Here is a 22,595-nt window from a genome sequence, read left to right as displayed (position 1 = left end):
TACCAGTTTTAAGTCTTGGGAAGCAACAAGGGGAAGGAGAGCACAAACTCCAGAAATGGGATGTGAGCAGAGGAGTAGTGGGTTTCAGGGTGTACATTAGAAACAGGAGAAATTTTCTTCCTAGGTTTTAAGGTGTGCTTGTGTATTTAGGTTTGTTTGGGAAGGTGTTCGGAGGTCCTGCACACAGGTGAGTATTGCATCTTAATGCCAGAGCTGCCTCTGTATGTTAGTCCATCTGTGAATATAGCAGGTAACACAGCTTCTCCCTCCCATCTTTCCCTGTGGAAGCGTCCCAGTAAACACCCTTTCCTGTGCTGTGTCTCCTTCTCTTACTGGGCTATAGGTTTTGTACTCACTCTTGCAGTGACCCAGCTCCAGCAGGGGCAAGGACAACTGTCACTGGTCACCATCGCTGGAGTCCCTGTCTTAGGGGTTTGTCCTGAGAGATGACTTGGCTCTTTCAGGTTTCTGTAACCAACTGACTTACAGAAAAAACAGTGAGTACCTTTGAAAAGAAAGTAGCTACATCTACACTTAGAGGCCAAAAGGCCTCCTGGCAGCCTGTCTCAGCTGTGCGATGTGTTGGACTGGGCTTTCCAAATGATTGAGGGAAAGGAATGCATCTGTCATGGATTCCACTCAGCCTTTGTAGGGAGTGAGGCACTGAGTCCTTGATGCAATCAAAATTCTGGGAGCATAGAAACTTAGCAGTCAGGCAAGAAGTCCCAGGAAAGCTGTAGTGCCTCAAGGGTAGGATTCTAACCCACTAGTCTCAATATTTAACCCAGCTTTGACATGCAGCAATTAGAAACTTCGCTACTTGTTTAGAACCAAGCTGAAACCGCTCATTTTGCAAAAATCAGCATTTGTCAAAAACAAGAAGACATTTAAGTTATGGAAGGACAGCCAGTAGACTGAGTGGCAGCAATGGTTTGGAAAGGGAGAGAGCATGGAGCCTGCAGACAAACGTTGGGATTGAAAGAAGCAACGGGCAAGAATGCAAGTCTGAACAGGAGTTCAGTGCTCATGCTGAATTCTGTGCATGTGCAATTCTCTTCCTGAACCAGCAATTTCCAGGATGGAAAGAGGTTTAGAGTGAGAACCTTGTAACAGCAAAACTGTGTTATGTCATGGGGTTGGTGGTTGAGAAGACTTCTTGGAAGGTGATGGTAGATGGTGGGTACTTGAGTGAAGAGGAACAGTTACAGAAAACAGAGGACTAGGCGATACCACCACTGTGAAAGGCTGACAGATACAGGCATTGCTTTTCCTCACAGTTGTCCTATCTCTAAAAAGGTTCCATAAATGTTCCTCTCAAGAAGCAGATGTGCTCAAATAAAAGTCTGCCACCTTCCCCTTCTCACTTCTGTAATGGTCTTTCTCATTATGTCTTCCAATCCCCCAATGCCGAGTGCATCCCAATATTTTAACCCTTTCCTAAGACAGCAAACCACCTCTTATGTTTTTCTTTATTCCAAGTTATCCTGTTATTTCACCACCCATTAAAGGATACCATGAGGCAAACTGTTTTCAAAGAACTGCTAGTTTTATTTTCCAACCAGAAGCACATATTTGTCTCTAGGTCATGTGACACAGGAATATGCATGGTTATGAGGGAATCTAACATGTCTTTCATGGACTGGACAGTCCACTGGTTCTTAGTTACCAGTGCCAATAAATACAGCCATTTTGACACCTAGACCACACATTCTGGCCGTGCTGCACTAGTCAACAGGAGAGTTTGAGGTGAAGACTCCCAACTCTTTGCCCAGTGCCATGGGACCCACACAGTCCACAAGTTAAGAACCCTTTCCTCTTCTTGTGTAGCAGCACTAAAGTTTGTTGGATATGTGATTTATACAAGGCACCACAGTGAACAAAAATATAGTCAATCTACATGATAGATATAACATTTCCTAAAAGACATATAATGATTTTATTTCAACATTAATATTAACCTAGCTGGAATTAGAAGCCCATCCCCAGCTTCTCTCCAAGTCACAGTACCCGATTCATGGTAGAACAGGACAGAAGAGAATCAGCAGTTTTTAACATTTTCAGTCTTCATACCCTTAATCTTGGTGTAACGCAGTATAGGAAACATAAATGTGCCAGAAAAAGGCTTGTTTTTTTAGCTACTTTTACATACTCCTTAGCAATAATTTACAGTCTCCCAGCATCGCTACATCATAGCACTAAAAGCTGTTCCCTTGCTGTGTTTGACATTGTCCAGCTCAACACTTTGATCATGAGCCAGCTCTGCCAATGAAACTGAAACAGAAAATTGTTCTCATGGTGTCTTCTGGTCAATAGTTTCTTCCTAGTAAAAGTCTTAAAGCTTACCGTGCCTCTTATGCATAGCCAAGTTTCTTTGCTTAGGTATCCTTCGGTGCCATTCTTACAATAAATAGGGTGAAAAAGAGACTTTTGACTAATTTCTCAGCCTGCTGGATAAGAGAAGGGCAGCTTCTCTTAATTTTTCTCCAGAGACTGTTGCAAGGACACACCTTCCATTAGAATCTCTTTCTTTTTTTTCTTTTTTTCTTTTAAAATGAGATTCATCTAGAATTAAGGCTATTTTTTTTGCATTTTTTCCTTTATGTTCTAGGCTGGTAGCTTGACCCATAAAGTTAAAAGAAGTCTAGATTGCTGGGGTGTGTGTTCTTCTGTACTGAAACAATTTTATTTGACTTCCAATGACAGCTTGCTTTGGCACAACAGCCTAAGACTATCTATATTGATATTGTCTGGCAGTAACTCATGTAAACCCACTTCCTCATGCTAGGCCCTGGAAGGACCTTAAAAGAGGTACTCCCTCATGAAAAATGGTTACAAAGAAAAGCAGATGCCAAGCAATACTTTGTCCTTGGTCTCTGCCCATTTGATTTTATGACAGAAAGAAGCAAGTCATACCAAGTCAGCAATTTAAAGAATAAGGTGATTAAATTGTTTTATGGCAGGAAAATTCTGCCAATGGTCAATCCTTTAATCTCTTGACAGACATTTCTGTCAGGTTTTACTGCTTGGGCAGTACTAACAGTGTGTAGCTGATATGCTTTTTTATAATGAGTGCATGAAAATGTTATCATTTAATCACTTACCTAATTGTGCTATTCTCAGTCCCTGTGAAGACATTTTTTTATTTTGCCTTTTGGGAATGCACTGCTTTTTCTTTAATAAAATACTTGCTCTTGAGAGCCAGACAGGCTCTGGGGCACCTGGAGAACCTCAGTTTGAGTGTTCTTTCATTCAGTGACCTGAAAAGTTGAAATAAGCAAGTCACATGATGTGTTGACCTGACTTTTTTTTTTTAAATGGCACAGTGGAGAAATGGCTTCTGCATACACGGAACCTGTTTCTAGAGTCTGGTAATTGTAGGAGGCACAGCTGTGATAGAATTTCCTTCCAGGCTTGGTGCTGTGTGTGAACCAGCCATGAATAAGGAGAGAAAGACAGGGCAGCTGCCCTACCTTTCGTGCAGGTAATTATAAGCTTGAGTATGAGAGAGGATATTCTGCCAGTGCCATGGGGCAGAACACTGGGTACTAGCTGTGTTACAATCAAAATCTAAATCTGTGCTTATTTGTAAAGACAGACCATGCATATATAACAACACAACTGACTCTGGGGTTATCATTTGACACAAAGCAGAATGAACAGCAATTAATGCAAATTGTTATAGAAGGTAACCCAGCCCTGGAAAACATGGTTTAGTGGACCTCAAATCAAAGAATAATATGATAGGAGGAAAAAAACCCACCACCAAAATGTCTGTAGTATGTACAAACAGTGGTGGAATTTTTCCAGCATATAGGGTTACACAACTTAAAAGCATTACTTCCTTTACTTGGTCCGGGTATGCTACTGTAAATTTTCATTAGCATTGTGTCAGAGAAGACCAGCCAGGCAGTTCTGAGTGACCCATCACTCCCCTTCTAGGCAGATTACAGATTTACCTTCCCATCCTACCCTCTTTTCTCCTGATTGTCTTTGCGCCTAGGCAGGCAGTTGCAGGAGGTAAATGCTGTGCTGCATCAAAGTTCTCAGATTTTATGTTTGATGGTCCTTATATGTCCCTGAATTGGAGTTGCATCCGCCCACCAGAGGCAACTTATTTTTACAGGATGGTACAACTACCTGGGTGACTGTATGACTGCCAGTTAAAGCCATTCATTTTTCTTAATCCTGTTTATCGACTTACTAGTTATAAAATTGTGCATCAGAGTCATATTTCTTCCAGCATCATTAGGGTAACATTCAGTAACTAATTACCACAGATGGAAACCAATAACACAGGTGACACCAGGGATAATTTTTGGAAATGATAGTTTTGAGAGGAACCTGTGACGGATCATGGTTTCTTCTCCGTGGCAGGTTGTGTCACTACGCCTATGTAATCAGCGTGGAGAGACATGCTACATTCCACAATATTTTACACATTTTTTTTGTATGCAGGCAGTGGGAGTTGTTTAGGAGCACACCTAGAATGATGGAAGGGGCAGGGCCTTCAAGCCAGAATTTAAACCATTATGTGTCCAAGGTGCTAGATTGATTGCATTTTCATGGAGGTGGCTTAACCCTCTTAACACAAACCAGCCATTAAACCACTGGGAGAGTCAGCTGGCACTGGGCAGACTTTCTAGCACAACAGTCATACGACGTGTATGTTGGGTGATCATGGCACAAGGAGAAAGTCAATCCCAAACTGCCCTATTGCACATCACCTGTATTTTAAAGTGAAGGTGCAGGTCATAATCCAACCTGTTCCATCCTGGTCCTGGACTGCATCCCCAGTGGCTGTTCTGTGTGGCATCTGACAAACAGTAGAGCTCTTCAGGGGAGAATGGCTTGTAGGCCCATTGTTGTACACAGCCAACAGTGTGTCTGATAATTTAATTATTGCAAACTACCCCTCCCCGTCTGTCACTTCTGTAGTGAGTCATCAGGGAAGACATGGGATTAAACTGAGCAATCTGCTGGAAGCTTTTGGTCTTTTGCAAACCGCACAGCATTATGTATACTGTAGAAAAGCATTTCCTGCATACTTCCAAAATCTTTCCCAAAGTAACCTCCTCTTTTCAGAGAGTCTATCACTGAGGGATTGCAGCAAGCCAGGAGAACAGAAATGTTTAAGTCCTTGTAGTCTTTCAGGATTTCCTTTAGAGTATTAACTCCAGTGGTGTCCAAAAATGAGATGGAAGAGCAATCTACAACAAGGGCTTGGAAATCAATTTGCTTAGGAACTAGTTGCAGAGTGGTGTCTCTGATGCCCAGTCCATTAGCAGTTGTGTCACCTCCCTTTTTCAGATGCTGCTTTTCCTTCTTCTCGTATTTCTTCCTTCTAGCAGCTTCTAGGTTAGGATCTAAGTTAGTCAATCTGTACAGAGACTTTAGGAAGTAGTTTCTATTTGCATAGTAAAGTGGGGCCTCAAAACGGAATATTTTGACCTTTGGAACAGAAGAGAGATTTTCATATTCTAAGTCATCCTCATAAAAGCTGGTGTCTTGGATCTGACCAAGCAGGGCTGTCCGTGGCCGCTGTGTTCGAACAATGATGCATAACATGGAGAAAACAATGCCAACTAACAGCCCTATTTCTGTGCTGATCAAGGCAGAGGCCGACATGGTAACAACCCAAACAAGTGTGTCCACCTTATTCACATGGTACCGTGCTGGCACATCTCGGAACTTCCTTAGGGCTCCTCGGAGGCTGACAATGATGATACAAGCCAGGACACACTTCTGCAAGGAGTAGAAGAGAGGTGCCAAGAAAAGCAGCACCAGCAAAACCACCATTGCACTAATTACTCCAGAGACTTGAGTCTGGCAGCCTGTAGATGTTTTGACGAGTGTTTTTGCTAGAGCTGCGCTGGTCGCAAAAGAGTGGAAGAATGAAGGAATGATGTTGCAGAACCCCACAGCAAACATTTCCTGATTGGCTTGGATGGTGTAAGCATATTTCTTTGCACACATTTCTGAAAGGGATACAGTGAAGACAAAGCTGACTATGGCAAGAGGCAAAGCATCTACAGCGACTCGCAGCATTAAGTTGAAATGTGGTACCTTGGGGGGAATAAATCCTGTTGGAATAGCTCCAGAAACACTGGATGCATACACTTCGTTTAGCTTCCCGTAGTGTGACACCAGTGTTGCCACAACAATAACTACCAGCTCTGTGGGAAGAGGAAATTTCAGCTTATGCTTATACCGATCTCCCAGTTCCTTAGCAGTGGCCAGCACCACGATACAAATGGCACTTGTGATGACATCACAAAGGTTAGCCTGAGAAATGTTCCGGAAAATGTTAATCCAGGTAATAACAAGCATCCCATGCCCTTGGCTACGTGGGATTTTTATTCCAATCAGATACTTCACTTGAGCTGTTAAAATGGTTAAGGAGGCACCAGTTGCAAAGCCATCTAGTACAGACTCAGATAGGTACATAGATACGAAACCCAGACGAAAGATTCCCATTAGAACCTGAGGAGACACAGAAAAGAAAAAAAAAAAAAAAAAAAAGCCTTAAATGGTGCTGTGAATAATTAAGTACAGGTGGGAGAGAACTAGCTGGAGGCAGATAGCTTTTGGCTATTGGAATCTTAAAACATGAATTATCCTTTGATGTTTCCAGTCTGCTTTTAATATGTGTGATTCCTTTTACTGTTGTAGGATACTACAAAATCAAGTGGTGAATGAGGAGTTTGAGACAGGGTCAATCAAACATTGGTCTGAAGTGAGTCTGCTGAAGTGGCTTCTCTGAATTTTACTTCCCACGCAAAAGAGCAGTGGATCCAAAAATGCTTCTGTTATACGAAAGCCAATTTTCTTTTTTCATGTCTTAAAGTGAATAAAGGTAAAACTTATTGCCATTGCTTTATAAACAGAACTTGAATAACAACAGCTAACACCCCTACTTTAGTGGCACTGTCATATTAAACAGCTTAAATTTTAGACCTGTGAACAGAAGGGAAAGTGGAGCACAAACAGCCTTTGTGGCATGCCTAGGGTCAGAGCTCACAAACTTCCCCAGATCCCAGGATACTGTCCTTAACTAGTTGCTTCTCCTTCCTTTGATGGCTTTAGAAAATATAGCTGCACCAGGGCATTTTGTTGTTCATAAATGTGACCTGAAATTTCTTAGTAAACAGGAAGATAGCTAGCTCTTTCCTAGTTTATATATATACAATTAATGGGTAAGTATGTTCATCATGCTTCCTTCTGTGTTCTCTTGATATGCTTGTGATGGGCAGCATATTAGTAAGTCTCAAAAAGTCCAGCACAGCCATTGTCTGAAAAGTATGTTAGTCAGTCTGTTTCACCTCTTGTCCTTTCTGCTTCTAAATTACCTTTAGACAGCAGTTTGGTAGAACATAGTACCCACTAGCAAAAGACTGAGCAGCACATTCTGAACCTGCTTAGAAGTAGATGAGTGGGTCTGCACCTTTTTTAAAGTACCTAGGGAAACAGAATTATTTCTTCATTGTTGAAGTACACAGCTACCTGGGAATTTCCATTATGGTAAGATCTGTATTGGATTCATGGTCCCATGAGAGCAGCAAGGCCAAGAGGCAGTAGAGTATCAAAACAATGTTAATGGTCTTGCAGAAAACTCTTGTTTTACCTGTGCTTGCTAGTAGCTAAGAAAACTGCCTACCTCATGCTTTCTTTGAGGTGCCTACAGTTAGGCTTCCTGGAATAAACAGTCCAAGGCCATTCAGCTGAACTGATGCTGTATCTCTCATTGAAAGAGAGTTAAACCAAAGCTTAGGTCATGCAAAGAAGCTTTAAGAACTTCATACCTTGCCTCTGAATGTCAGTAACCACTTACCTGATACACTCCAGCCACAAATGTCAAGGCTGTAGCAATGCCAATAGCATAGCATTCTTTTCCACACTCAGCATTCATCCCTGCGATTGTAAGGTTGAAGGCAGTTGTGTTGGACTGACTGTCATTCTGCAGAGAGCCATGACCCAAGGCTGGTGGGGCATCATCATTCAAATCAAACCCAGCCAAGAGAAGTTCTCGGTCCACAACTTGTCCTACCATTAAGCTTATCAAGCTGAAAATGCCAACTGAGACATGACGGGATGTACCCATTAAGAAATAGATGATGTTGGCAAAGAATGATGTGTAAAGACTATAAATGGGCTTCAGACCTGCCAGCAGTGAGTATGCAATTGCTTGGGGCACCAAAATGATCCCAATCACTAACCCAGACATAACGTCCCCCCAAATATACTCTTTGCACTGGTACTTGGGAAGCCATCGTAAAACAGGAAGAAAGTCCATGACAAAGTTCTTTAGCTTCTTTGGGGTGCAGGAACAGCTCTTCCTCAGCTTAGCTAGCATGACTTCTTTCCTATTAATCTTAACATGAGTCTTTCTTTCCATGAGAAAGCAGGAAGAGGTGCTGGTTTCCATTCTGGTAGCCTCAAGTGGTCTTTCCATTGTCTCAGTGCTTACTTCATGTATGTGTTCCTGCAGTGTGATGAAAACAGCTGTTAGGTTGCAGTTCGTGAAGGATTTTTTAGCACAGATAGTTAACACTGAAAGTTTGTCACCTGATTGTGCCTTTAAGGAAGTATCATCCCAACAAAAACACTACCACAGGGCTCCAGTGACACATAACACTAAGAAATAAATCTGCAGATTGAGCCCATTCTTGAATCCAGCTTGTTTTACTAAGGAAAAATGGAGTTAAATTAGTCATTTCTTTGTACAACAAATATTTCCATCAGCTCTTCTGAATGCTCCATCATAGAGGTCTCTGTGAATAGAGGCAGCACTTGATGGTGTGAAATATATGCTTACTAGTGAGGTAGGCTATGGTTTTTCTAATAGTGCATCTTGTAGTCATTGATATGGAACTGACATATGGTATAGTGATCTGTCACTGTCCTCAATGCGCAGGAGAAAAATTTTGCTAGTAGAACCTGTAAAGCAGAGTTTTCTGGTGAGCAACCATTTAGTCTTATGCAAAAATTTGTACACAAACCATTGATGGACTCTTAGAAGCTGCTACATAACATGAACCTGTTGAATTGTAGATTGTTTTGATGTGCAACTTCCATTAATTAATAAGCATATCCTCACAAATACCACTTTGGCAACATATGAACCATGCACAATGATGGAGTCTGTTACCATCTCAGAAGGGTGCTACATGTTAATATTTTCAGCTTTAAAACCATAGTTACCCTAGCTTTTCTCTCCAGGGAATAAGATATAACAAATAATTCTGTGGACAGCAGAACAAACACAGCAATGTTTCCTATGGTTCTCCTGCATACCCGTTTTCTGATACATAAAGACTGGGACAATTTGTATTCTCCAGATGGAGGTGCTTTTGGTGTCTCTTGTATCTATAAACACAACTGTTTTTACCAAACTCAATCTCTGCATTTTTACTCAATTGTCAAATTAAGTTGAAATTAGCATAGTGCATTCATAAATCATTTGGGGGTAGGGGGGGACATGACTCAGAGGCAAAACATGTAAGTGCCCTATCGTAAACAGTTTAAAAGTAAAGATAGGAGCAGGAAGGTGGAAAATGTCAGACTGCCAAGTGGCAAATCTTGGCTTCTGGTTTGCAGTAGAAAGAAACAAGAGACTTACAAGAGTGGATGCCCATATGTAAGTACTGGGAGATAAGGAATGATTTATATTGACCTAGAAGAAGAGAGTATGTACTAGTACAACAGTATGCAGAATCTCTAGGAAAGAACAACTTCTCATGCCCAGCCTTTCCCAGTGCCATAAACAGCCAGGATCTCTGCAACAAAGCTTTTTGGTGCCAGCTATGACATTGCAATATAATGTCAAAGCTTGTCTTCACTTACAAGTAAAAGCTGTTTCTTTCTTCTTTCAGTATCTAGAGGCAGAAGCCATACCCATCAGCTTCCTAAAACTTGAAGTACACTCACTGGCCCAATATTCTGTTGGTATATTTTAATGGTTTTAACAGTTAATGGTAAGTTTAGAGTCTAGTGACAGAAGTCATCATTCTGTGTGTAAATTTCGTACTTTTTTTGTTGTTAAGAAGAATATTTTGATTTGTTAATGTTTGGTAGCACCTAGTTAAAGTGTAGAATTCTAAGCTGAGAAAAAACAAAGGGCTTATGAGTCCAACTGGAAGCATACTTGATAAGCAAAAGAATAGATTACCAACAGCGTGTAAGCTTTTGATCCGTAGCACTCCAAATAGAGAGAGGCTTGTTATAAAGTCTTCTGTCTGTCCTACTTACAATTTTTTTTCAAGATTTTAACAAATACCTTTTGCCAGCAAATTGAAAACAATAAGAAGATATGTATCTGTAGCTAGTGCAAAAGTCTTAAACAAGTTGCCAGGTATTCTTTTAAATGACACAGCATGATTTCTAAGGCCATGCAAAGTTTAACCATAATTTGAAACAGGATGTTTAAGTGTCACAGGTATGTTGTTAATAATTGGGTAAAAGGGAGAAAAGAGATTATTATTAGAGATGTGTGGACTGATTGTCCAAGTTGAAAATGACCTGCAGAGTAGTCTAAATATATTTCAAAAAATCAGTAGATTTCTACCCAACCCAATTAAATAGTTAAATAGTTGTTAGCTCCCACTGTATAAGTTTCTTTATGTTTGTAAGTAAGGTTTATTTCCATCATAAGGGAAAACTAATTACAATTTAATGTAATTATTTAGAAAGACTGATGGCTATTTTTTATCAGTAATGCCAAATTTACTTTAGACTCTAATGTACTGTGTGGTTATGCTAGGCAAGATCTGCTTGGACAGGAAATGGGTTGGATCTAGTCTTTGTTAGAATGCAAAGGTGAGAGAAAAGATAAAAGAAGTTACAACACCAAGAGAAATACTTAAGAGCATATGATTAAAGTTTACCAAATACAGAATGCTAGCAACTGTAATAAAGACACTAATTTTTAAGATGCAAAACCCCAACACTTCCTGTCTTACCTAGATTAGTTGGAGAATGAGAGGCTTGTGCATGAGGACAGCAAGTCCTGTTTGAATGCCACCCACTTCTTACAGCCAAGTGAATTCAGACAGCCAAGAAATAAATACAGTGTCCTTGTTCTACATGCTTAAAAGCTAGTGGGCAGTTCAATATCCAATGAGTGCTTTTGATAGGCTACATAAAAAAGATTTCATTGGCTTCTGTACACTAGGCTCATATATTTAATTGTACAGTTGCTGTCTGCCTTTCTCTAAACTCACACCATTTACTTGCAAGTAAATTTGTATTTACAAAAAAAACCACATTAAAATTCATACATATGCATTGTTTGTGCAGCTTCCTGAGGGATGATAATAGTTTTTAATATATAAGATTATTCAAATATAATTTCTCTGGAAATCTGTTAAGAGATCTTGTGTATGAATGATAATTTAATACTATATCTCAGCTGTACTGCCTTACTGGATAATCAGAATAGTAGCTTTTTGTAAAAGCCAACAACAAAAAAGAAAAGCTAGTGTGGTAAAGCATGTATCTTTTCAGCAGTTTTGATGCATTTTAGACACAGGTCAAAAAAACCTTCCTGGTGCAATAAATTTCTTCAAGCTAAAACACAGCCAAATGCTGACAGGAGGTCATTTTCTTCGATTCTTTTTTCTCCTGAAAAGAAGGGTTTCCTTCCTATAAATAAGCATTTATTCTGCTAGGTAAGTTTTCAGAATCCATGTCAAATGAACATGCTAGCTATAAAACACTCAGCTCTAAAACGATGTCATTGTTTCCAGACACTGTTAATGTTTAGAGTTTAGTTGTTGCTTTTAGAACATAGTAAAGCCACACCAAATAATGGAAGGGATGTTGTTACCAGCAAAACATTTTTCAGCCTTGTAACCCAAGAATTCTGAGGCTGTGATGCCTATAGCTCAGTAACAACTTAATTGCTTCACCTGAAGAAATGGGATTCCACCATGGCTGCATGCTATTCCCTGTATATTTGTGCAGACTACCAGTGAGCTGGGAGCTTCCAAGGCTCTTGCCGTCTCAAAAGACAGGAGGGTGGAGAGCAAATCTGTCTACTCCTGAGCACATAGGTAGACCCCAGCCTTCTGATTCTGGCACTGAGATACAACATCATCCTTCCACAGTGGTAATACTCAAGCAATATTCAGGAGCTTTAGGGGTATCAGTAAATAGGTTCCTTTACTGGCTCACCACATTGACCCATTTTCAGCTCAGCCCATACTAAGTGGTTTATAAGAAAAGGGACAACCCCCTTTTCAGGCACCCCTCACTCCCAAGAGCTCTACAGAACATAATGTTTGCATTTTATTCAAGTGAAGGCTTCCCATCACTTGCCGAAAGAGCTGTTCTTAGCAGGGATGTGCAGATGAAGCAGCATATAGCATAGAACACATCTACCCATTGCATTTGACTTTGGTATCAGAACATTCTCAACTGTTTAATACAAGTGGAAGTTACTTGCATGCACACTCATATACATATGTATCATCCATATCATTACAACAAAAAGTAGTCTTGGTTATTTTTAATTGTATTTTGATGTTTGGAATCTTCACAGTTAATTTTTTCAAGTTGCCCTTGACTGCATGAGCAAAAGCAAAAAGCTTACGCCCTCCCCCCTCCCCCAGCCCCAGCTTGAGCAGAACCTCTGTCTGAACCACTTATTCTTTCAGGTTAAATGCAGTGACTTAGTTTGTCTTGTGAAAAAGAGAAACAAAGCAAGGAACCATTGAAGCCAAACAAATGGCTGACTTTCCAACTGGCGTTAGTCCCACCTTTCTTCCTGTCTTTGTACCATGCCACTGGCCTGACAAAGTCTCTCTGCAGGGGAGGAAACATTTATCACAACACTTTCAGTGGGATTTCTCTTTGCAGATTCCTTGGCAAACAGTTTCTGCTGGTATACGTGTAACCATTCTGGCTGGATGAGTTGTTCTTTGTGAAACAACACAACCCCCTAAAACCTTTATTCTGATGCATCCTTTTGTCTCCCCATCCTGATTGTCCACCAGAAAATCTGAAGCTGTATCTCTAGAATGCCCAAGAGGGAGTAGGCACAGTAACCTGCCTCTGTGAGCCTGCCTCTCTATGCTAAGAGATCTCTTAAATGCTCTCTTTGGGGCAGAAGTCAGACAGCGTATCACAATTCTATACTAGAATCAGTCGCTCTTGCTTAAATAGTGATTGCAAGTGTAAGTTAGGATAGAGACCTTTATATAGTTTGATCCATGTGATGCTTACAGTTTTCTCCATGTTTGACCTATGAAAAATCAGCTGAAAACTAATGTGGGTAGAACAGGTTTTGTATTTATCATCTGAAGTTTCATTGTATTTTTGTTGCATAAATCACAGAAAAACATGAGAAACGTCAGTTTAGCTAAGCATTTGATTTAAACACTTGTAGGTGTTAAACTGTTCATGTTACTCATCTTTCATATCAGCAACCTTTTCTGCCTGTAAGAAACCTCTCTTGGTCTCTAATGGCTATAACTACATTACTGTTCTGGTTTTGAGCATAACACAGTTCTGAAAAAAATCCCTGGTTAGCCTCATTTACAGTGCATCGATTCAATGCACAGAGGCATGTTGCCTTACAAACCAGACTTTTTCCAGAGGAAAGTATCCAGAAGCTCCATCCCACTATACTCCGACCCTTTATGGTGGCATAAAAACCTGAGCCAGCAATTGTTCTTTGGACAGATTTGAACAGATGTGGTGAGGACATTTAGTCTGTGGGGCCTGAGTAGTCTGAAATCAAATCCCCTGAAATGCATATAATGTAATACTGCTTCAACACCTACTGCTTTGATTTATTAATCTGCTTTTTTTGTGCAGAATTACTTAGAAATGTCAACATAACCTATGAGTGTTAGAAAGGATCAAGTGACAAAACAGAACAAGTGAAATGAACATTTCTTTCTGTCTTGTATAAGCTATTGTATTTTCAGCTTTAGAGCACCAGGACCTAGATGTACTTGGAAGCAGACTTAAGCAAGTTGCCAGCAACCAAAACCATTTATTTAAACACTGACTTAGCAAGCTTACAGCCTACAGGCAAAGAACATCACAGTGCTCTTTAGGGAAATAATGTGAAACTTGATGGGCTTAGTTAGTTTTTTACTGTATCTGGAGAACATACTGAGGCTTCAAAGCATTTTCCTGTTGAGTTTCAACATGATGCTCATCCAAAAGTGAGAGAGGAAAAAATACTACAGTTTACTGGTCTCTGTGAGTCAGGAAAGCCAGAACGTTAGTCTAAGTCATCTACAAATTAACATTACTATACTAAGGAGTTACTTTGAGTCAAGCAATCTTTTAGATTTGTGTGTTTCCAATTAAGATCTCCAATTCACAACTTCTCCTTCCAACTATAAGTTGATCTATGATTTCCAAGGCAAGTTAGGCTCTTTTTCAAATGTCTGCATCCACCAGCAACTGTGATTCAATTAATATTTTCCCAAGGATTCTCAGTCTAGTGTCCCAGTGAGTAAGATAACAGCCACTGACTTGTAACAATCCCAGAGGTGATGAGCAGGCTACAATAGAACTCACACAGTCAACCAGCAGCTGTTATTAAGGCTGGCCCATCACATCATATTTGAGAATGATCAGACCTTGGAAATAATGATCAAATAGTTTCACTGGTTCTCCAGGAACTGGCTTTGTTCAGGGGTTCCAGAACAGGCCAGTCAAAATATTGGCATGCACTCAAAGGCAAGACAGTGTTATTCTTCTGGACATGACCATTAAAAAGATATTTTCTGTGGGGACAAAGAGCATTCCTAAAAATCAGACTTCCTGCTTTTGGAAAGGTAGCTGGTCCAAAGTGAAAGTCTGTTTTTTTAAAAAAATCTTTCAAGACAGTTTTCCAAGACCTTAGTCATCCAAAACATAGCTTAGCTAAACACTAAGCTATGTTTTCTGCCTTGTGGTTTTGCTGGACTTTGTCTAGTCACATTAAGCTGTTGTAGAGAAAAACAAATTGATACCCCATTCTCATGTTCTTTCCTGTTACCTTCCCTGGTATCTTGGGTTTACTACACGCAATAAGGACAATATTTTGGAAATGCTCTTTGAGATTTAATCACTAAGAAAATGCTCAGTTTTAATAAAAATGTAATACTTTGAGAACTAGATAAGCTTCATATAGGCCACTTTACTTAAGTGCATATAAAAACTAGCCAAATGGCTGGTCTTGAACTCTTAGACCAGGGTTTGCAGAAAAGATTAATTCCATACAATTGTAGATGACTACATGTTTTACAACCTTTGCCCAGTATCTACCTTGTAAGCAGTATTTATGAAGAACAGAATAATGACAAAACTGAAAAAGCAACACCAGTGTGCAAAATAACTGAAAAGAGGCAGTTTTGCACCTTTGAAAACAGGCAAAGAACAAATAACACCTGAGTTCAGAGGTATGGCAGGGAGGCAAATCTCTTACCTGGATAGCTTTTTGACAGGAATGTTCAGCTCTGGTTTTGCACGTTGGAATGAATGAAAGTCTTCAGTCAAGCATTGCTCTATTTGCATAAAGAATAATTATTAGCTCAATATTCCTCAAGGGAAGAATGGGTAGCTATAGAATCTTGAGCTTGCAGCTTGGTAGTGTGTTGTCACTTGTACTGCTCTGAAAACTTGGATATATATGCAGGATTCTCTGAGGATTTGAGTTTAAATAGTGCATAGGATTATTAATTAACTAACACTGATCCAAAAATTATGCTGAGTTCAGGCTAGCACATCTCTGACCTTTGAAGCTGCTTCTCATCTGAGATTTGATCTGGTTTATGCATCCTCATACAGCTTTTGATTTCACATATTCAAGGTGTAAGAATAGAACTCTAGTTCTATTCTGCACTGAGATTTGTGCATTTTGCAGGCTGGAATAAGTACTGTTCTGCTCAGCACATTGGATGGGACTGCTGGAGGTCAGAGTTCCATTCCTACACATCAGTGCATTCAGATCACAAGACCTCTGTTGCTTCTGTGTAAATCAAAGACTGTAAAACATAGGCAAATCAGCAGGACAAAGACTGACTTTCTGTTCATTCTTTGTGAGGTATATAAATAACCAAGTCCCTTCTCTGTTACCTTAGGTCTTTCAATAGGTGCAGACCTATCCGTCTCCTCCTCTCAACAAAGGTGATGGATAATGTTTAATGGTTACTAGGCAGTGTAGATTAACAGATTGGGCACAAGGCCAGGACTCACAGAAACTGCATTCAGTTGGCCTACAAGCTAAGGGATGAGGAGATGTGTATGTTTCTCAGCCAAGGAAGAACATGAACATGCATGCAATAAGAATTTGAGATGGGAAGTGTGAGGCCTGAAAAAGGCTGTGTTGCTGGATAAACAAAGATGGTTCCTCCTTCCCTGCCAGCAGGAGTGCTTGCAGCCAGGTGCAGTGCACAAGCATGTCTACAGAGGGCCAAGTTCCAACATCATCTTTTATCCCAGCACAGAAAGGTGCTTGCTGCTCTTCAAAAATAAAAAGAAAACGTGAAAATTATGGAAATGAAAAGTCAAAACACTAACATGAGGGTGGAACAGAAAGGGAAGCTCATCTCACCTCTGTGATGCTAAACTAGTCATGGATTCTTAAAACTACTGGCTGTTACCAAGAACTCAAACTAGGTGACAGTAGTTGTGACATTCTAATCCCCAAAGCTAAAGAAGGTGATTTAAGTCTTAGTAAAATCCTCTTTCTTGCCCCTTTCCTGTAGAAAGTCTTGTCAAACATTCCTGTCCCCTTGCCAGTCCCAAGGTAGCTCTTAGAATAAAAGGGAAGCAGTATCGCACTTAATCTGCATAATGAATTTTGCACATTGGTGGCAGTAAGATAGTGTGTCTCCTTGGTCTTGTGCACCACAGAATAGAAAATGGCTTTATTGCTTCTCTTAATTTCTTTTCAGGCCTGTGGTATTTCTTTCTTGAAGATAAAGTGACTTAAACTCAGTCTCTCAAATTTGCCCTTTCATCCATTTTACTACCTAATTCTTAGAACTAAGAGTCATCTTCTCTAATGACCTCTTAAAATGTGCATGCCCGCTGCTTCAGGACCAAATTAAGCTTGCCTACTCTGTTCTCCTTTACATGTTTCCAATATTTGGAAACTCTGTAACTTCTAGTATTTGCAATCCTAGAATTTGCAGAATAATTGGGGTTTGCCCCACTTAACATTTTTTTGAAAAAGACCTCTCTGCATTTCTCTCCAACAGCACCTTTCCCAATATCAGGCTCGTAAGAGTACTACAGGATGTTTAGGTTATCACTAGACCCCTCCCATATACAGTGGGTTGTAAACTTTGTTTTGCCTCAAGCTAGCCTAAAAACAACACTTTGTGAAATTTTGAAAGAAAGAAATTTCAAATTATAATTTTGAAATATGTGAACACTGTTTAGGCACAGCACCATTCAAATGAGGCTAAATATCTCCGGACAGGACAATTCCAGGTGGGGAAAAAGTGACAAAATGAAGCAGTGTCTTATTCTGTCTCTAGGACTTGTGAAAATAATCTAGTTTTGAAGAACCTACATTTTGTGATGAACAAGTTTTAGTTAACATACACAAGTACTGACAGCAAAAGGTTCATCAGTGCTTAATTATGGAGATGCTAGTTCACGCTCCATAGCTTGAAGCCATTCATCGAGGCTTCAGTCCAGCAATAATTCTGAGTGGGCAGCTCCTGGCATCCTGGTTGAGTTCTGGCACTAACAAAGCAGGACTAAATTCTAGAAGGACTGCCTTGCCATGTCAAATGCTCAATTGTGTATTTAAGAAACAATGGTAATTGGCCAAAATAACCAAAAGATGTGCTACAATGAAACACCTGTCTTTAAGAATAGAAAGTACATTAAAAAAAAAAAAAGATGACCATTCACCAGTAATTAAGAATTTACAGATGATTTTCCTTTGTGTGACTTGCTGTTTATCCTTATGAACAGATGCCTAATATTAACTGGATTAAGAACTGCAAAAGGTTAAAAGTGAAATCTACGTGAGGGTATTTATGAAATAAACACTGTGAAGAGATAAAATGTATTTAGCTTTGTTGACACATTCACTTGAGGATTTCAGAAGACTTCAGAACAATTCATGACATTACTACATACAATTCATATCTGGTAACCTAGTTAAAACTTAAAAAAATAATGCTAAATTAGTCATACAGGGAAGGTTAATCATAGAATCATAGTTAAAAGTGTTTGTTTACTGGGCTACAATCAATAATATCAAATCTTCAAATGTACATAGTGCGAATGTAATAACCTTGTTCTTCCTTCTGTGCAAGTGTTTGAAGTTCATAAATTCAGTGAATTATGAAGAACATTTAAGCCTAATGTCTGCATTATTTAAAATGCCCTCATGCCTCAATTAGTCTACAATTTACCTTTATACCATAGTGACCTGCTGATGTGCCTAAGAAGCACACATTTGGTTGCTGTTTAATGGGAAAGATGTGAGCACTGAAAATACTCATCCACTCTTTTAATAGCCCCTATGTGCTGTGCCTAACATTCCTTGTCTAGCTGTGGCAAGTGTCCAGTCCAGCTGGAAATGATGTGTCTACAGGAGGGGAGAGACATGTTATTGGTTAGCTTTTTAAAAAAGAAAAAAATCTGTAGTCCCTGCTGGAGGAGAAACTCTGAAATCTGCAAATTTAAGTGCAAATGTATATATTTGAAACTGAGTCAGATCACCCTTTATTAGGCATCCCTCCTTCTGTTCCACACTACAAACATAGAACCAATTGATTAGCACTTACCAAAGGCACAAAGTAGGTGCAGTAGTTCCACAGCGGATTTCTTATCAGCACACAGTAGCACAGTTCCTCAGGAGCACAGCTTTCTACAAGAGTAGATTAGAAAGTCTGTCGTGATATAGTTTGGATCTGTCCAATGATATTACTCCGATGGTGTTTACAGTGAGATAACATAAATAAATAGTAGCAATGGAAAAAATCTTTGTCCTGTAGAGTGTAATCACAGGTAGAAGGTAAGCTTAAAATCTTTATATTACAGGGGCTGGTAATCTCTGCCTTCTTACTCATCCCTGCCATTCTGTTCTAATAGAGCCACTTGTACTATATGGAGATCAAACAGAACTGCAGTCCTGACATAGCTTTAACAATTTCAGAGGTTTTGTATACTTACTTCAATTAGACAAAAAAATACTCTAATGTGTTAAATGGGATTAGGATAGGCACTGTGTGGAACTGTCCTTACACATAGTGTTGAGCTGTCCATGGTCATTAATGGAGTTGTGTCCTTTGAAAAAAGATTTTTATTCAAACACATCATGGAGGGTACTTGGTTAATCTTATGTCTAGGAAGACTTTACAGACCTTCAGCTGCCATTGAGCGTAAAATGTCTGAGCTTGTCTGCCTTGTAAACAAAACCGCCTGTTGTTTCATCCCTAAACGGCCAGAACTGTGGAACCAAAGCCTGGTTATTGATTAGTTTAGGATGAACGCTACTACTGATATTTGTAAATCTTAGAGGCAAATTTGCTGTGGCAAGGATAGTCTCTCAGGCATACTGAAGCTTCTTCACCCATTCCTTGCATTCATGTGTAATATTAAATGGATATTCAAAACCCATTTCTATATGCAAAGAAAATAGAGGATTTCTTACTGCACTGTGAGGTAAATTTTCATGTTTCATAAGCATAGAATATAATGCACTTTTATTCTCAAAAGGGAGGTATTTTTCATGTTAGTGGAAGTTGTTTGGGATAGGAGGAGAAAGAGGAAAAAAGGGTTACACATGAACATGAAGTGGGAGAGCTATCACTGCCATATTTAATAATACATCACTAGCCTAAATTGTAATGCCAAAACCAGATTCAGAACAGAATTATCAGCTCTCAGTTTGGAGAGATGTGTAGGTTTGCATCTCATTGAAAACTGTCTGTAAATGCAATTGGTTGGTTTTACCTCCTTCATTGTAAGAGGTCTTGCTATATTTTACATTCAAGAACCAAGAGTAGACATTGGGATGCCATTTAAAAAGCTGCTCTTTTCAGATTGGGCTATAATGCTCATTTGTCAGTTCTGAAGTATTCAGAAACCACTCATCACAAAAATGCTGCAAGATTAAGAGCAAGTCTGTGGATGACATATTAATTTTGCCTTTTCACCATCATAAGTAATTAAACATCAGTAAATCAGGAAATGAACTTGGTATCATTTGACCTCTTCTATGTTTCATTTTGCAAAGAAGTGATATATTCAAGTTAGACATACAGTTGCCTGTGGGCAGGCAAGGATTGATACAGAAAGACACACCTGAAAGTACATCTGCCATGCAGATAGATCCAGGAGCATCTGGACTTCATCAGACACCATGTGCTATCTGTACTTTAGACATTAGAGAAGTACATCAGCTGAGAAGTCTAGCTGCAAATCTTCACACCTTCAGTATTTAGCTCCATGTTTTAATTTTCTTAGACTGTTTGTTAGTTGTCCCACTACATGCTCCTCAATACAGATTTCACCAAGTGGAAACAAGTTTTGAGAACTGTAAGATGGAAAAAGTTAAATACTGTGCATTAATGCAAAATTTCAGGTCCAGTTACAGCATGTGAGTGGACCCTATGAGCAACCTGAGTGCTTGCAAGATGTACAGAGCAGACTAGGAGCATTGTTGAATTTGGTTCTTGTTGCATATTTGGCAGCAGAGAGAGCAATCATTCCAACTCCTTGTTGTAATATTACACAACAGTAAATAAGCTACATCCTGTGCTGTAGTTGGATTCATGTAGTTTTGGACTATATTTCCACATAGAGGTAACAGGCAAAAGAATAGAAGGAGCATAAACAGAAAATAAAGATGTGAAAATGAAGGAGTGACAATAACAATACTGTGAAATGAAACTAGTAAGTGAAATATGTACCATGGAGACCCGTTACTGAAGGTGCAGTATTAGGCTGAGTGCTTGAATTAGAATGCTGGATGCATACAGAGAAGAGTTCTGCTGCTGCTTAGAAAAAAAGTTCAGTGACAGCTTTCCCAGGAAGTGCCAAAAGGTGTTACATGCTTGAAGCAAGCTAGTTTTAGCACTTGGTCATCATTCCTCTTCCTTGTGCATCTGAAAAGTCACCTTTTCATCTTCAGTATGGATTTAGTCTCCCTATCCCCTCTTTGCACAACTTTTGCTTAGAGATGACATTATTGGAGTGCCATCATCAAGGACAACGTAAAACCACAATGAACTTTTTACTTGTAGCCATGAGTTATGCAGAAAGAAGTCACTTCCATACATCAGACTCGATCAGAAAGGTCATCTCTAGCAGCCCAGTTCAAATACAGTGACTGAGCCTATCTTTCAGTCGCTGACTGAGCCTTTAAATTTGTAGTGAAGAATCAGTCAAAAAGCATTTCTGCTACTGGACTGGCTGTATCATTATTTGATTACTTCCCTTCGTAAACTAATATAGACACAACAGATCTCAACAAGGGGTCACAACAAGATCTCACAACAGTCTAAATTATCTGTGCCTAGATGATCTGATGGATATGTTTGCATGTCTGAAGACTCCAGATACTAAAATACCTTATGCCTTTGCCTAAATGCCTATGCTTTCATAACCTGTTTTCATTTTTACATCTTGAATTTGTTTTAAAAGGAGGGAAGTGGGTGAGAAAGAGACACAACAGTCTAACAATATTTTCCTAACAAGCTAACTCACCTCGGCACAGGAAGCTGTTGATGCTTTGTCTGCCTCTCTCTCTCTTCCCCCCACACACAGCACGCTCATTGCTGAAAGAAGGACTGAGGCTGTGCTCACAAAAGCAGGCTGAGTGAGAAATGGAAAATCATAGGCCGTGATTAGCATCAGCTTGAAAGCATTCATTGTTTGCTTGCACTTCTGTGCATGTGATTTTTAGCCAGATCACAACAATGATTTTGCAAGTTGCTTTGCAAAGTAAAGATCAAATAACGCTGATTTCAAAGAGGAAAGAAGCTAATTAAGATGCTGTATAAATCAAAGGCAATTCTATTTTTATGTATTTAAAAAAATAACAATATTCAGCTGAGTGCACAGCCTCCTGGCTGGCTTGTAGAAGAGGCAGTGATTTCCAATAAATAACAGATGTTGTATTTTGCATTTTTGAAGCCAGTTTGTTTCTAAACCACAAAGATTCATACCCGTCCTCCTTTTTGCGCATGTATCATGCTGGTTGGTTGTGTGGATGGATTAACTGTGACAAGCTGTGACATCAGCAAGGGCTGGATGCTGCCTGGCTGTGTGGTTTTGTAATGCATCCTCCCATTATTGCTGGGCTGACTCATTCATGCTATAGGGTGAGTGAATTATGTATAGTATGGGCCCAGCATAGACTGAAGTCTTCAGCATTGTGCTTCTGTGCAGAAGCTGTGGCATCATTGTAAAACAAGCAGATTTTTCAGTCCCTGCTTACACAATTGATATAGCTGAGAAGCAAATGCAGAGAAGTATTAATGCTGATAAATGAACCCAGAAGTGATAAAATATGCCAGTTCTTTAGCATGTGTGCAGTAGTCTTTGGCCTTGCAACTTTGAAAAAGCCTCTGAATGAAGTTTTTGGTCTGCAAAGCATGTGTGAAAAGCACAGGCTGTGTTTTGCATGG

At 39.6% G+C, this 22,595-nt stretch overlaps 2 protein-coding genes across 3 annotated transcripts in view; one reads left to right on the top strand and one right to left on the bottom strand.

The window, feature by feature from the left end:
• Positions 1 to 22,595, top strand: part of IDUA (alpha-L-iduronidase) — a 48,750-nt gene that overhangs the window by 5,091 nt on the left and 21,064 nt on the right. The window lies entirely within an intron of this gene.
• The window catches only part of SLC26A1 (solute carrier family 26 member 1), a 35,083-nt gene continuing 17,447 nt past the window's right edge, over positions 4,960 to 22,595 (bottom strand). Inside the window, exons 4-7 of the mRNA XM_049796320.1 lie at positions 21,673 to 21,780; positions 18,747 to 18,829; positions 7,829 to 8,479; positions 4,960 to 6,480 (exon numbers count right to left, since the gene is read on the bottom strand). Of these exons, the coding sequence (XP_049652277.1) occupies positions 4,960 to 6,480; positions 7,829 to 8,479; positions 18,747 to 18,829; positions 21,673 to 21,780 (2,363 nt within the window). The remainder of the gene's footprint in view (positions 6,481 to 7,828; positions 8,480 to 18,746; positions 18,830 to 21,672; positions 21,781 to 22,595) is intronic.

The sequence above is a fragment of the Accipiter gentilis genome, chromosome Z (genome assembly GCF_929443795.1).
Source record: "Accipiter gentilis chromosome Z, bAccGen1.1, whole genome shotgun sequence".
NCBI lineage: Eukaryota > Metazoa > Chordata > Aves > Accipitriformes > Accipitridae > Astur > Astur gentilis.
Note: the sequence above shows the minus strand (reverse complement) of the source record. Positions and strands in the feature narration are given on the sequence as shown.